We start from the raw sequence: 15,700 nt of genomic DNA on the forward strand, positions 1-15,700 counted from the left end.
AAAAGCAGACACAGACACGCTGCTGGAGACACCCTGCCTCGACGTGTGAAGGAAGTTAGAGGCCAGGGGTGTTGTGGAGGCTCAGCAGGTTAATGCACATGATTTACTCACTGGGATTGGAGCCAATTTAATTCAATCAATCGCAGAGAAATAGATAAAAAAAACTGTCAAATAAATGTTGTTGTGGCCTGCAGTATTTGAGACATTGAGGATGACTACGTTGATCGTCATAAATCGAAACAACAAATATGCAAAAGAGGCCATTTGAAGCATTTTAAACAACTCGATTGCCAGAAAGAATTCGGATAGTTCTGGGATAGAGTTCTCTTGAGGAAACTTGGGGGTTTTAGCCTTTGGAGACCACTTACTTGCAAAAAAAACAAACTACAGGAAAGGGAAAACCCCGGAAAGCATAATAAAGCTTCTTTAAATGTAAAATTCAACTTTCCAAGGTTAAGAAAAGAACAGTTATGGCAAATAAACTAATATGAACTTACTTGTAGGATTAAATCAAGAGTTGTGTATTCTCCCACTAATTGATAGGATTCATACCGTAGAGAATCTGATCACACACAACCCAAGGTGTCTAGTTGGACTGACTCAGAAATCTCAATGTTTTCTAAACTTCAGGACTATGACAAAGCAGCCCTGAATACGAACCACTACAGACTCAAATATAACTGTTGACCAATAAAGACAGGTGAAAACTACTTCATCCTGCACCCTGACACTTCTTAGTCCAAGTTCATATTCTACGTTAAATCCAAGTCTTAGCGCAAATCCTTCCAAACCCCATTTTTTTAAGCCCACACCTCAAACAGTTATCTTCCTTTCAGCTCTACGTGTCCAAACTTATAGTCCAACACATATTTTAGATTTACGATTACAGACAGTTTAATTAAAGGATATGTGTTTCCCGTGCAGCACATCTTAACAGTCTCTTGTCCAGAACATTGTGTCTAAATGGAGACTCACTTCTCTACTCGCTATCCGGTCTAACACAACAGGTTTTAATGGGCTTTATTGTCTTCTTTACAATTCATCAATGAGACCCAAGTGTGTGCTGTGAACGGCTCCTTCATAATTACACTCAGTGTCTCAGCAGCCAGTCGGTGCTCTTCTCAGGAGAGAAAACAGGTCCCTCAATGATGTCAGAGCGAGGGTGTTCATGCCGCACAAAGCATTGACAACCGCCATTCACGTCGCCTTTACAGAAGCGGGACTTTTACCACTTTGAAAAAATATGTGCGTGTGAAAATGTGAAGATGTGTGTCCATTGAGAGGTGCGTGAGTGACAGAGAGGTTCATCCCCAGAGCTCCTGTGGGCAGGGCCATCTCCACTGACAGTGGACGGGATGTGGCAGGGGCCCGGGGATTAAGGGGCTTTTTAGGAGAAGACCAAGAGTGGCTCTTTCTCCCAGTGACAGAGAGAGGTGACGGGCCGTCAGGGCGCGGGGGGACAGGCGGACAGCCAGCCAGAGACATCTGCATTCATTCAGGACAGCGGCTTATCCGCTGCACAAAAAAACACGCCCCTCTTGAAACGCCCTCCGTCCACGCTCTCACACTCTGTCTTATACCCAAGAGTGTATGTGGACACGCATGCGACACACACAACCCCGATTCCTGGATCGACCTTTCCTGGAGTTCACACTGTCTTTACAAATTAAAAGGCAAAAGTATACAAACTACAGTTGGAAGAACAGTGTGCCTATTAGATTTTCTTCTTTTTTCCGCTGTTTTGTGAATGGCAAATCCAATATATTAATGAAAAATTGTACACTACATGCCTTCGGGAGCAATCTTGGTATACATTAAGTATGTTGCCTGGGGATACTTGGGCATGTTTAATGCTGGGAATAGGGATTAAACCACTGACCCTTTGATTGGTAGAGGCTCGAAACCTGCAGGCACGGCAACCCTAGACTCTATAAACTACAAACTGTACTTTTCACTCTTAAATGTAAAGTTTCCGATCAACCTCTTTGTAAGGTAATTTAATTTTCTTTTAGGTTTCCATTAGAAATGCAGGATTTCCAGCTGACAGCGGTTTAAATGATGGGTCCTCCTCCTGGCCTGGCAGCTGCCTCTCCTCCTCCCATCCTCTCATGACCGGGAGGTTCAGGAGACAGGCCCTGCCCAGCCACCTAATCCTCTACTCCCATTCACCACCACTGCTAATCTCCTTCCCCACCTCCCCACCACCTCCAACACTATTGCTACCACCTCCACCTCCGCCTCTCACTCAAGGAGGTGCACAAAGGCCCCTAAAGCACCCCTGTCCCGCCCCACTCATCACCCCACCCCTTCTCACACCCCTAACCTGCTCCACCCATCGCTCCTACAGCAGGAGGCACCCCGGTTTTTCTAAGCCCGGGACCCATAATCCCGTGGGGCTGCAGGGTTTGAGGCTCATTGAGTGCTGGATAACTCTCTCCCCGGATTCTAACTCTCTGTCTTATTGTTGTTGCCGCTGAGAAGAGGACGGACACAAATGGAGTTTGAATTTCAATGTGCCTAACGACTCAGAGAGAGACAGCAGAATATGGACTGGTGGGCATCCAGGCGTTAAGACTGTTTCCAAGGACGGCGTGGAGAAAAACATGCAAATACTGTGTGGCCGGGTGCAGGACACATCATCCCCATTCTGTCACACGAAAGACAGTTTTTGTCTTTATTTGCCTCGATTAAGTACAATTATTGAATTCATTCTGCTAAAATATTTGGAGTAGGCAACCTTCTTTTATTAGAAATTCCAGAAATTTAAGCCGAGTGTTAAGCATTGTTCTAGTGGGATCATTTACCAGGTTGAAAGGTCACTTCACTCTCCATTTAGATACTCAAAGCAATTTGGATTTGTTTTCTAAACTCCCTTTTTTGTTCTATTGTTAATACAAATTAAATCCAATTAATTAATTATCCTTATTGGACAATCCTTTGTTGCCGTCAGGCTCCAACAACAAGGCTTGAAACCCATTTTTGGACACATAAGTGGACTCGCACTCTCACATAGGAATGAATACACATTTAAAATAATGTATATGTGTATGTATCTCAACATCTTTGACCTAATTCTATAATTGCTATTTCAGTAAATGCATTTCTTACATTTTAAATTCTTATAATTATTGTATGAACTGTTGCTTTGACAACAGATTTTTCTAACAGTAATCTATAAAGGCTTATCTTAATGAATGAAGTGGAGTCTCAGTTTACAATTGAATTTAATAAACTGAATTTAATCTTATGCCAAATGTCAAGAGGCCGGGTTATCCATCTGTTAAAAACCATCAACTTAATAAAAGGTGCTGATATATCTGTCACACTCACACACACACACACACACACACACACACACACACACACACACACACACACACACACACACACACACACACACACACACACACACACACACACACACACACACACACACACACACACACACACACACACACACACACACACACACACACACACACACACACACACACACACACACACACACACACACACACACACACACACACACACACACGACTGCTGGCACACTCAGCACTCTGCATAGTGTAGGTGAGCGGCTGACAGACCCCTCAACGCTGCCTCTCTACCTCTTATTTACTGAAGCTATCTTTCCCATAAGTCACCATTGCTGTATTCATAAAGCATCATGGGCGCCATAACTCTCCCTTCCCCTTTATGAATAAAGCCTCCGAATTTATGGTGATGGCTCTGAGGAACGGTGGCCTCCCTGGTGACAAACTTCCCCCAGTCTGTCACCACTGGCCCGGGCCGCTCAGGGCCCTCCATCAAACGCTCCAGATGGGAGCGCCACTTTAGCGTTCCCCGGTCGGTGACATCACCTCGCCGCGCGGCACGGAATTGATGATGAAAGCAAACATATCTATCTTAACTCACATTTACCAAATCAATTTTATTTTTACAGACCCTCCGCGGGCTTATTGGCATATTGACGGTTTGCAGGCGGGAGGGGGGTTGCTGGGTGAGGGATGGTAAACGGGTGGGCATGGGAGGGGAAGGGGGAGGGTCAGGAGGGCTTAATGGCGTTTACCATATTTAATGCAGAGGGATGTCATCACTGAATATCCATTCTGAATAATGTGGCATTTCATCATAAATTCTTTACAACTTATTTACTTAATGGAAAGAGTTATGGCTCGCTGTCAGGGTGGTAATTAAACATTGTGATACAGTGCTGCCTTGCCACGATCCCATCTTTCCCCTAAAGCCCTCCCCCCCATCACCACCACCACACACACGCACACTCACATCCCAGTTCCTCAGCTTTTTTAAATACATATTATTATTCAAGCTCCCCGTAAATTACCGCCGGATTAAAATTCATGAAACCTCTTTTCTTTTTATTTCCTTCCCTGGGAAAAACTGAATAAGCCAGAGAGCTTGTTCAACCGCCTGTAAATCTCCTAGGGACTTTTTATTAAGATTTGGTGTTATGAAAATGGGCAAAAATTAAGAGTTTTCCTTCACTTCAATTTAAAGAGACGTTTATATATTGCATCTCAAGCGGCAGTTGATAATGAGGGAGAAGTCTTAGCTTCTTGGAGGAAAAAAAAGAAAGGCATTCACTTTGGTTTTGTCCAAGCCAAAACCACTGAGTCAGAGTTGATGGGCTGGAGCAATGCTCTATGATGCAAACCCAACGAGCACCGGTCCAAATCCAAAAGTATTTATATGAGGGGAATGTTGATACTCTACCAACATGTTCTCAGCGCACCATTGAAATGGGTTTAGGGGTTAGGGAGCCTCCAGTAATGCTGCATTGAATCATCTCTCTATTTAAACCTGTGACTTTTCACTCTATGAACTGCATGGTCAGCCGTTCTTAATGAGCTTGGTTCTGTCCCACAAAAGGCACAAAGGCCTGAATATGGAGGACCAAATCCTTACATCCAAATTAGAGAGGATCTATTTCTGGAGGGTTAATGAGGCTGATACTCCGCCAGCCCTTCCTCCTACTCTATAAACCCGAGCGAGCATGACACTGACGGAGACCACATCTAACCTCTGACCTTGTCCTGTGACCCTGACTTCGATTTTTTGTGCCGGCTGACCAATATGTGATTTGCCAATGGCCGCACTGGGTCCCTAACCGGGATGAAAAAGGGATTTATGGCTTTTCATTTTAATTGAGTTAAGAGCACAACCCCGACTCCCTTTATTCCAAAGGCACTGAGCTAACATTACATCACTGGGCAGCAACTTGCCTCGTGGTCACTGGGTTAAATGTGAGCATGACGACATGGGAGGAAATAAAAATGAAGACTGATGTGAATGTTTCAGGCTATACATATTGGCCATGGACCCCACTTGTGTGCTACTACTGTTAAAAAAAAGAATAGTCATTTCAATTTTAATTTTAATACTGGAACCAAAGTAAAGCACTTTTTTTTTTTTACCGTAGCTGCCATGGAATATATCGCAAAAGAATTGAAAACAAGAAAACACATTTGCCAATTCTTACGCAATCACTGCAGAACCTCGCAATTATGGACATTCATGATGTCTGGGCAAATTTGCTTTACTTTCCACACATACTTCGTGCTTCAAAAACATGTTCCAGTATTATAATAATAATTATAATCTTAGCAAGAACAAAAGGTTCTTCGTACTACTTATTTGGACATCGTTGGATCTTAGCAATCTCATGCTCAGGCCCTACATATGGCGGCCGCTGTACTATGTGCAAAATTGACATTATAATTCTTGCTGTGCACATCCTCTATGTGTATGAAGGTCATCAACTCTGCAAATCAATAACTTTGGATCAAACATGAACTCTCTGATTATGTTCCTACCTCCCAGCCTTGAGTGGGGTCCCGAAGATAAGGCATGTGCTCTCCTTCGTAGGGTCCAAAGCGCTCCCCGACTTTGATCCTCCTGTGGCTCCAGATGCCCAGACCTCCGCCTGGCACTGCCGACTCTCGCAGTTCAAAGTCCAGGGGAACGGTCAAATCTTCTTGGGGTAAAAAGATGCCCGGGTGTTGGAATGACAGAGGGTGCTGGGGTGAAGCCTCGTCGTCGGAGAGCAGAGGGGAAGCTGGGTCCTCCGCCAGGACCGAGGAAGGTGTGGGATCACCGTCAGAGCCGCACACGTCGTCCAAGATGTCGGGTGGGTAGAGGGCAAACTCGTCGTCACCATCACCTGAAAGACAAAGAGTCTCTACGTGAGGGCGACGCTCAACAAAATGTTTGTGATTATCGCAAATTATTACACGGCCTAGCTGAATACTTGATTCTGATTGGTCAATTTGGTCAAACTGTCCCCAGTAAAGAAAAGAAAGAGAGAACAAGAGAAGGACAGAGGCTAAAGGAAAGAGCGCTGGATGTCAGAGAAATCAACAGAAGAAGACAGACAGGAAGTAAACACTAAAGGGAACAGTAGAAGAAGACAGACCTGAATGAACATTATAGGGAACAGCAGAAGAAGACAGACAGGAAGTAAACACTAAAGGGAACAGCAGAAGAAGACAGACCAGAAGTAAACACTGCACATTATCTCTTGCTTAACACTGGAAACAGGTTGTCTTTCTAATGTTGTTTATATTCCTAACACTGACAAGTGAGTGGTTAGCAGAAGACGAGAGGTCCAACAGATGTGAAACAACATGTGCAGGTGTCATGTGACAAAGCCTGTTTTCATTGAGCTCAGTAATAAAGAGCAGGAGGGAGCACGCTAATGTCTAATGTCAATGTTTTCCTGCCTTTTTCTAGTCTCTCGTCAGTGGGTATGTTCTTGGTCTACATCGACCAGACACATTTCACTTCATTTCAAAATGTTAAACAAGACATGGCTTTGGGAATAAAAAAAGTACTGCACAGCAGAAACTTGATTTCTGTTTGAGCTGATGCCAAGGCGGGTAGGCAGGGTCTGCTCAGCATTGTGAGGCTCCGACTGTTTTATATTTCTTTGTCCTGAACTCTTTCTCCAGTGTACAGTGAAAACAGAGGGAAGTGCACCGGGGTTAATTGTGAATAGAGTGAGACAGGACATAGATGTACGACCCTTGAACCCACACTGGGCTTCTTCAGAGTGGCCCACGTGGCTAATGGGGATGAATGGTGGAAGAAGGATTGTAAATCAATCATAGTGTTGACACAGGTGAAGCAAAATAGCATTGTTCCGAGGTCTCAGTATATATGTGCAATGCAGAAACAGATACATTTTAGGGCTGTCTTGGGGGGAGGGTATAATGCTAACTCATTCCCGGGTTAAGGACTCAGCAGCAGCAGTGGCTCAGTCAGTAGGGGCTTTGAATGGGAATCGTAGGGTTGCCGGTTCAAGTCCCCGAACAGACTTGAAAAAATATGGAACGTGGACTGCTACTTGGAGAGGTCCCAGTTCACCTCCTAGGCCCTGCTGTGGTGCCCTTGAGCAAGGCACCGGACACCTCCAATCCCCCTCTCCCCATTGCTCCCCGGGCGCTGCACAATAGCTGCCCACTGCTCCTAGTACTAGGATGGGTTAAATGCAGAGGACCAATTTCACTGTGTGTGCTCTGCTGTGTGCATGTATGTGACAAATAAAGAGGGTTTCATCCTCCGATTCTATCTATCTATCATTCCTGCACCACTCCATGAAGAAGCCATTGTGGACGATAGCCAGCCAGGTGTCACACAGAGACACAGAGAGACACTTGAAGCCGGAAACGATTCACAGGAAGCTGCCCCTCCCCCCCGGCGTGCGTCTGAGACGGGCAGCAGCTATCGAGGCTGACAGGCCGCGGTGAGAGGGGGCTCTGCTAATGAGGCTCCACAACCCATCCTTGCGCTGAGGAACATTCCTGAAGGGCTGCCTGTGTGACACTGTACCGCTGCGCTGTCAGCCATTGAACCTTTGATCCACACAGATACACACACACACAATTCTTGTTCACTGGCCATGAAGTAACCGTGCTTCTGATTGACTGAACGGGTCACTGTGATTGGCCACAGGTGGTCATAAACTAACCTGAGAGATTAACTCAAGACCTAGACAAAGTCACTGAACTTTTTCATGTGGTTTTGCTTTTAAGCTAACCTTTGATACACTACTTGAGGAAGAATAAAAGCCAAGTGCATTGTGTATAAATACGTGTAAATCATATGCAAGTTGAAAAAGAAACATGTGGAAAGCAAAACTGTCAACTGCACAGGAGCTGTTTTCCTCTGCCAGTTAGGAATCATAATTCCTGTCAAAATGTGTGTTTGCTGCGGAGGGGGGGGGGGAAGAAAATCTATTCATGAACATATTGTGCTGAATCAGCTGTCTGTTAAAGATATTTGGCTGCGTTTTCTGTGTAATGCAGTGTGTTCGTGTATTTGTCAAACCAGATCTACAACTCAAGTATTTCTCAAAGTCATTCCCTGCGGCAATACCTGATCACAGTGTCTGTGTAACTATTGTGTTTGACACTCGCACTGTGTGGGCCCCGGCGTGTTTGAGAGGGAAGTCTTTTAAAGACTCTGCTGAGCCGGGGTTGGGTATGAAACCCAATGTGGCTCTGGGAGTCAGCGTAATGATTTTCAGCGCAGAGTAACGCGGTTAAAGTCCTGCATGTGAAGCTTGCCATATGTTAGAGGGACAAGAGCTTTTAAAGGTAACTGTATCCCTCCATTGCTGTTTCTCCTCTGACATTTCCCCCCCTCACACTGGTCTCTAAGTTTATATTTGATTTAGACCAGAAATTCCCCCAGTCCGGCAGACTCAACGAGAGCATTTCAGCTCATAAACATATACGTTTCAGTAAGGTAAACATTGGACGAAAGCAAATACGCTACGTTCAGAGTTTTAAAAATTGTGGTTTCATGTGCAGATGATTGATAAGTCGGAGGCTGTAGCAGTGTGCGCGGCTGCAGGGACACCGAACACAGAAGATCGGATCGGTGTGTGTGTGTTTGTGTGTGTTGTGTTGAAAGCAGGCATTTCTGATTGCCTACTTTGAGCAAATAGTCCTGTTTGTTTGTTCAGCGATGGACATTACTTCATCATTGCAAGCTGACGCCCGTCATCAAAGAGGAAGCGCTAACGTAATCTTGGGTCGAGAAGGGGAACTCCAGCTGGGAGAAGCACCATGACTTGAAGTGATAGTAGAAAACAAGTGTAGAAGCAGATGTTGATAAATCTGCATATTTAATACAAATGAAGAAACAATATTCCTTCCCAGCACGATGCAAAAACAGACACGAGTGTGTATTAAAAAGCTCGCACTAGACGCCAAATTCATTAATTCTTATTAAAGAGGGAAAACATTTGTTCCCGGGCCGGCTATCTGCATGGGTGGAATGATTTTCACCTCTGCCACGAGGTGTTGGGCGAACTCATACATCACACGATTACCCCGAGCAGCGAGCAGGGCCGGCATCATCAGGGAGTGAATTAAAGATGATAGAAGGAGCTATTAATCACTGTGACAAAGCCCCTAATGGAGGTGTGACCCAGCCACTGCCGACGGGACGCCAAGGGGACGCACCCACGGGACAAATGGATACATATGTTTACAGAGAGGAATAACCTACCTGTGGACATAGTCAACCCCCTCCTTTCTCATTTCTTTTCTGCACTGCTATCCTTCTTTTCTGTCTTTTTCTAACAATTGGGTATCTTTTGCTCCATTTACCTACTGTTCCTGCCAAAATCTATCGGTACAACACCTCACCTCTGGAAATCTGAGAATTCAGAACTCAAATCTGTACATTGTGTACCTTAGGCTAACAGTAAATGTGTAAATTGGTACATTTCAATTAACTTAATGTCTTCCATTTGAGTATTCTCTGTGCTGCTATGATGACTCTCGATTGTCCCTGCTTTTTCTTAATTCGTTTCTATTTTAAACTGCAGAGAAAGAAGTCTTCTGATTGTGATTCTGAGTTTCTTTAGTGGCTCTTTTCTTACCCGGACTTAACTGTTTCTCTCCCCTTTAAACAACCCAACAATGTTAGTAAAACAAATGCATCTTTGCTCGAAAAGCAATTCCACCGTGATTTGTAAAGGGGGGAACATCGTTCATGTACTTAGACCCAATTCACAAACCACTTCACCAGAAATATAAAGGGGTCTCCGGGTTGACTGATGGGGTCTAAGATCATGAAATATGGAAATAAACTCTTCACCTTACGAGGACCGGCCCTCGTGCTTATCTGCAGACATAATTTGTTGCCTGTGATAACAGACAAATGGGACAAGGGGTGGGGGGGCTTACCCTTGTACTGCAGGTCAGACATAATCACACATTATCCCCCCCATTAGTCATCCCATCCAAACTCTGAGACTGACCTCTTCATCATTCCTCTGCTTTCCATTTATATCTCTACACCGGGAGCATTATGAATATTTATTTGTGCTGACGGTTAAACGCAAAAACCAGAACCCCAGTAAAAGTCACATTTTTCACAACACTTACTTAAAAAATCATTTGGAGGATTTAAATGTGTGGGGGGGGGGGGTTTAAGGGGGATCGCTGTTATTGAACGTTGATTAATTTCCCGGAAAAACACGGATACCCTGAGAGAGATGTAGGCGTAGACAACTGAAAAGGAAAATAACAATAATTATCTGTAGTTTGTTAATTGTAACGCTGTCGCAGCTACTGCCAAACAGAATATGGCTGCTGTTGATTTGCAGTTAATTACAGAGCATCAGTTTGTGCCTACATTCCCTCAGCAGGGTGTATGGCGGAGCGTTTGGAGCCCCATGCCCTCGGGACAGGCAATAAGCTTCCTAATTAACTCTGTCTTTGTGCTTAATGGAGGCCTTAGCGCCGATTTGGGGAATCTTTTGGTCCGTCGGTCCATTGGGGTGACTGTGGTACTGAGCGATACAAACACACATTGCCTTAGGTAGCTGTATACGTAGAGTCCTGGACCATTGTGCATAATATATCCCAGTGTTTATTTATATAACTGAAAACAAATTAATTGTGAAGGGGACATTTCCAAATGTGTTTCTCTTCCAAAACTGTTAAATATATAACATATGGATATATATTTTAAGAGAAGCAAAGATCCTGGAGGAAAAATCCTTTAGAGTAATTGTATTTTTTTAAATAAACGTATCTAAATTTATGTTGGATGTTTTAAAACATCTATTGTAATTGTGCAGGTGCCGTATGTCAGAACACTAATGAATGTGCAGTTATGTTCGCAAATCCATTCAAGAAGTCATATTGTACAAACTGTTCAAGCACATACCGGACACACACAAACACACACACGCCACAGAGCTCTTTACACAGTCTTAATTAATGAGAGCATTGTCTATGTGTTTTCACCCCTGTGTGAGTCAACTGTTCCCTGTTCCAAATGGAAAACACTCCATTAAGGGCCCTGGGCCGAGTTACCAATTAACATCGCATAACAAACTGAAAGTTAGAGCTGGTCCCTCTGTGTGCACACACACACACACACACACACACACACGCACGCACACACACACACACACACACACACACACACACACACACACACACACACACACACACACACACACACACACACACACACACACACACACACACACACACACACACACACACACACACACACACACACACACACACACACACACACACACACACACACACACACACACACACACACACACACACACACACACACACAATTAATTAGCATTAGTTGTGATTAATAATGAGGGTCCTTTAATGTTAAAGCTCCAGCTCCGATGGCAGGCTGACACAACAAAGGCGTCTGTGTGCGCGGCAGGATTTATCTGGGGAGCTGCTCGGGGATTTTAACATGTTTCTCACAGGCCTGACAAATGGCCTATTAATTATCTAATGTTGTCTGACAACAGCTGCTTGATAAAGATGTATGTTTGGACAGGGTGAGGAGGGGAAGATGCAGCAGAGGGAAAGAACCAGTGTGTGTGTGTGTGTGTGTGGTGTGTGTGTGAATGAGGGTGTTTGCTTAGAAGACGTAAAAAAAGTATGCAAGACTGAGGAGAGGGACTAGCAGAAATGTGTACGATTGTAGACGACACACACAGGGCTCACAATTTAGAATAAAAATGATTCCTTTCCTGATAAATGTGTATTAAGAGACGAATGGCTGTGCTTCTTCTTGAGATAATCAATATGAAGGATGAACAAAGCACATTTATTTTTAATGAAATGCAAATGAATGAAGTTGGATGAACACAGAGATGGATGTGCAACACACACACACACCGACACACACACCCACACCCAGTTTACGTCCTAAAACCACAATCAATATCATCAACGAGGAAGCCTCCACATCAACCCCACCACTTCATATCATTAACTCCCTAACAACACGGAGCATATGGGCATCTCCCTGCCTCTCTCTAACCCTCTCCCTGATTCAATCTCAGCCCTGACTCTAATTTGCGGAGTTTATCTTCCGCCTGTATGTTGACAGGTGTTGCTAAGTGGGATGCCAGTTGCCAAACGGTTTTTATGATTGTTTTGTAGCCCCCGCATTTGGCCTAATGAGATAGGATCCCAGTCGGACGCTAACTCAAGCCTGTCAAATGCAAAGCAAACAGAATAACAACCCGGCGTTCACATTGTTTCCACAGGCCATACATCAGCCGGGGCGGAGAGGAGGGGAGGGCCCTCCGAATCACATGCTGACCCCGGGATAGAGAAGATGAGAGAAGGAAAGAGGAGGGGGTAAAGAAAGGAAAGGCGAGGAACAGGCGGGACGGTGAGACTGAATAAAACTGTAAGCATGTGAATAATACTTTCAAATTGAGGGAAGGAAGTAATCCTGTTTGAGCCCCGAGATTAATAAAGTTTGTACGTATGAGAGCCTTTTCTAAGTCTGTGTCTTGAGGTATAAGTGGGTATCACCTGCATAAAGACACATTTTTTGAACGCATCAATTGGTCTGTTTCCCGTCTGAGTTGACACGTACATATAATGTGTTCTCTTTAGGTCTTAGCTTCTGATCCAATCCCAACTCTGGAACCCTGTAGACATGTCACACATCCTAAGCTTTTGATTTGTCTCCTCTGCTCACCTGTGCTCTTTCTTTCATCCATCTTCCTTTTCCTCTATCTTAATCCCTCTGTCTTATCAGACACCAACAACAGCGACATAGCCTCCCCTAAGAACACAAAAACCCAACAACTCTACGCCAAGTACTACTGAAAGGTGGACAATGCACATCGTTGCCTAATATTAAAGTAAAATGAGGGTGTGGAGGGTTACTTTAAAATTAGAATTGGAGGATGAAACCCTCTTTAATTGTCACACATAACGATCCCTGCTTTTAACCCCAGTCTAGTACTAGGAACAATGGGCAGCTATTGTTTTTGGGGTAATACAAATCAAAATCAAAAAGTCAAATCGTTAGAAAAAATTGGAAATTCTGAAGAAAAAAAAAATCACATTTTAAGAACAGAACTAAATTCTCAGAAAGAAGTCACACTCTGAGAATCAAATCCATATCTTTTAGATCTGTTCGGGGATTTGAAACAGCAACCCTACGGCTCCCAGTCCAAGTCCGTACTGACTGAGCCACTGTCGGGACAATATGTATCCCATTCCAATTACTAGTTACCTTAAAAAATTGCAATCAGTAACCTAATCTAGGTACGACACGTAAAAGTAACCTGATTATTTTCCGTTACTTTTGGATTACCTTAATATCGACAGAACCATGTAACCTTGGAAAAGAAGAAACTCAAGATATGCAGTAAGTAGATAAACTATACTATCGGCCTATGGAGTATAGTTTACAAATGCTGTCTAGGTTTAATACATGAATTAGAAGCAAACACAGTATTTTGGTTTTCCAGTCAGGCGTCCACCTACTGCATTAAACCTACCTATGGTATATATATTTGAACTGTAATCTGATTACACATTTGTTATGTAACTATAGGGATATAGTTTTATTTTTGTATGTGTATGTCTTGTACAATGTAATCTGTTAATGCCCAAGCCTGAGTTAACTAAAAGTTGTTAATAATATCATACATGTCAATGCAAAAATGCACAGATGCATTCCCCCCCCTGCCCCCCCCCCCCCCCCACCCGCCATATCCTCTCTCTCCCTCTTTCATGTCATGGATAACTGCCATTGGGCTCTAATATAATTATGGCTCACAGTCGTGCACATTTGAGAAATTGATTCCTTTGATGAAATGTGAGCGAGGCAGGTCTGGGCAGAGCGGAGAGACATATATCCAGAGTGGTTGCTGCCAGCCCCCCCAGCCCTGTGGAGGGCCCCCTGGGTACCAAACCGCCAGCTCAGCCCGGCCCCGGCTGTCCCAGTCGTTAAAAGAAATGATAGCATATGTGCTTTGTTTAAGTTTGATGTCTTCATAATGCATTACACAATTAGATTGATTTGACAATTTCCATTATACTTGATAAAATATTTATGTAGGCCCGAGGATGGTAGTTCTTATCAAAGGGGGGCGTATCTGCAGTGCAGATGGGAGCCCTGCTCTGCAGCGGGAAGGCCATCACTCAGTTAAAGCTGTGCAAAACTGGAGGCAAATACAACCTGACTACATAAAATGTGTATTTGTAAGATAAAAAATGTTATAATGTAAGTCATGCAACCAAGCCTGAGCACATTCAAGTGTTTGAGTTGAATAATGAGACACACCTGATTGAGATCAGATGCATAAAAGCGTACTGTATATCAGTGAATCAATAACCTTGTCCCCATTTGTTTGCATTGTGTGCTATTCAAACACTACAGAGAATAAAAAGCTTGGTGGGCATTGCGTGTGTTATGCCTTTGGCAACCCTCCTACAGAAAATATTCCATCAATGACCATTTTTGGATACAAGTTTCCAATTCCGGCACATTAGGATTAGTGTTGCCTCAATTGAAACTTGGAAAGCCAGTGTCCATAAAGGCATCTGACATAAATACATAACTCTGTTTGTTGTAAGTCCTGTAGCTTAGTTTGTCTGTTCACATGGTCTGATAGAACCTCATCAAGATACATGCAGTGTCTACCCCCTCTGGTCATGGGCAGTATAAGATCACTGGCTAATAATGGAAGAGTAATGACATTAGCCAGGAGTCAGAGAGAATATCTGGAGTGTAGTTTATGTGTTTTGGCTGCACCAGGATATAAAACAACGTTTCCATCGATGGCTTACGGACTGATTGAGCTGACTAGGAGAACTTAGAGCCTGAGTCTTCATCACGAGCCTGAGTCTTCCTCATGCCTTCACGTAGAACCTAAGTCTTCATCACGAGACTTCAGAGGGTCTCTGTGCTCTGGAGAATTTTCTATTCAACTTATTTGTATAGGAATATGTATTTATTTTATTCTAATATCGTTCAACTGTCACAAAACCTCATTTCCCCCTGGTATTGATACAATATTTTGGGTTGTCCATTGATAGATAACCTATACATAACTCACTTTAAAAAAAATGTGTCTAATATACTCAAAACATATTAAAGTCCAGCAACTTTCACCATCATAAACCCTCTTTCTCTAAACTTTCTTAATCAAGCAAAAGTGGAAATAACAAAAAAAACAGTAAATAAATCAATTTAAGCAAAAGATTCAAACCTCTCACGTTCAGAGGTGAGTGTCCTTCACCCTTCTTTCCTCCCTCCCTTATTCTCTTTTTCTTTTCCTCCCGTGGATGTCTCCTTCTTTCTCTCTTTCCTCACCTGTCTCCCTTTCTCTCACACCCTTCCTACGAGCCTCTCTGTGCACAGC

At 43.7% G+C, this 15,700-nt stretch overlaps 1 protein-coding gene across 2 annotated transcripts in view; it reads right to left on the bottom strand.

Moving 5' to 3' along the window:
• mecom (MDS1 and EVI1 complex locus) overlaps positions 1–15,700 on the bottom strand; it is a 153,602-nt gene that overhangs the window by 92,498 nt on the left and 45,404 nt on the right. For both annotated transcript variants that reach the window (XM_063907699.1, XM_063907698.1), the window contains one exon: positions 5,838–6,184. In XM_063907699.1, coding sequence (XP_063763769.1) covers positions 5,838–6,184 — 347 coding nt within the window. The remainder of the gene's footprint in view (positions 1–5,837; positions 6,185–15,700) is intronic.

The sequence above is a fragment of the Eleginops maclovinus genome, chromosome 18 (genome assembly GCF_036324505.1).
Source record: "Eleginops maclovinus isolate JMC-PN-2008 ecotype Puerto Natales chromosome 18, JC_Emac_rtc_rv5, whole genome shotgun sequence".
Classification (NCBI taxonomy): Eukaryota; Metazoa; Chordata; class Actinopteri; order Perciformes; family Eleginopidae; genus Eleginops; species Eleginops maclovinus.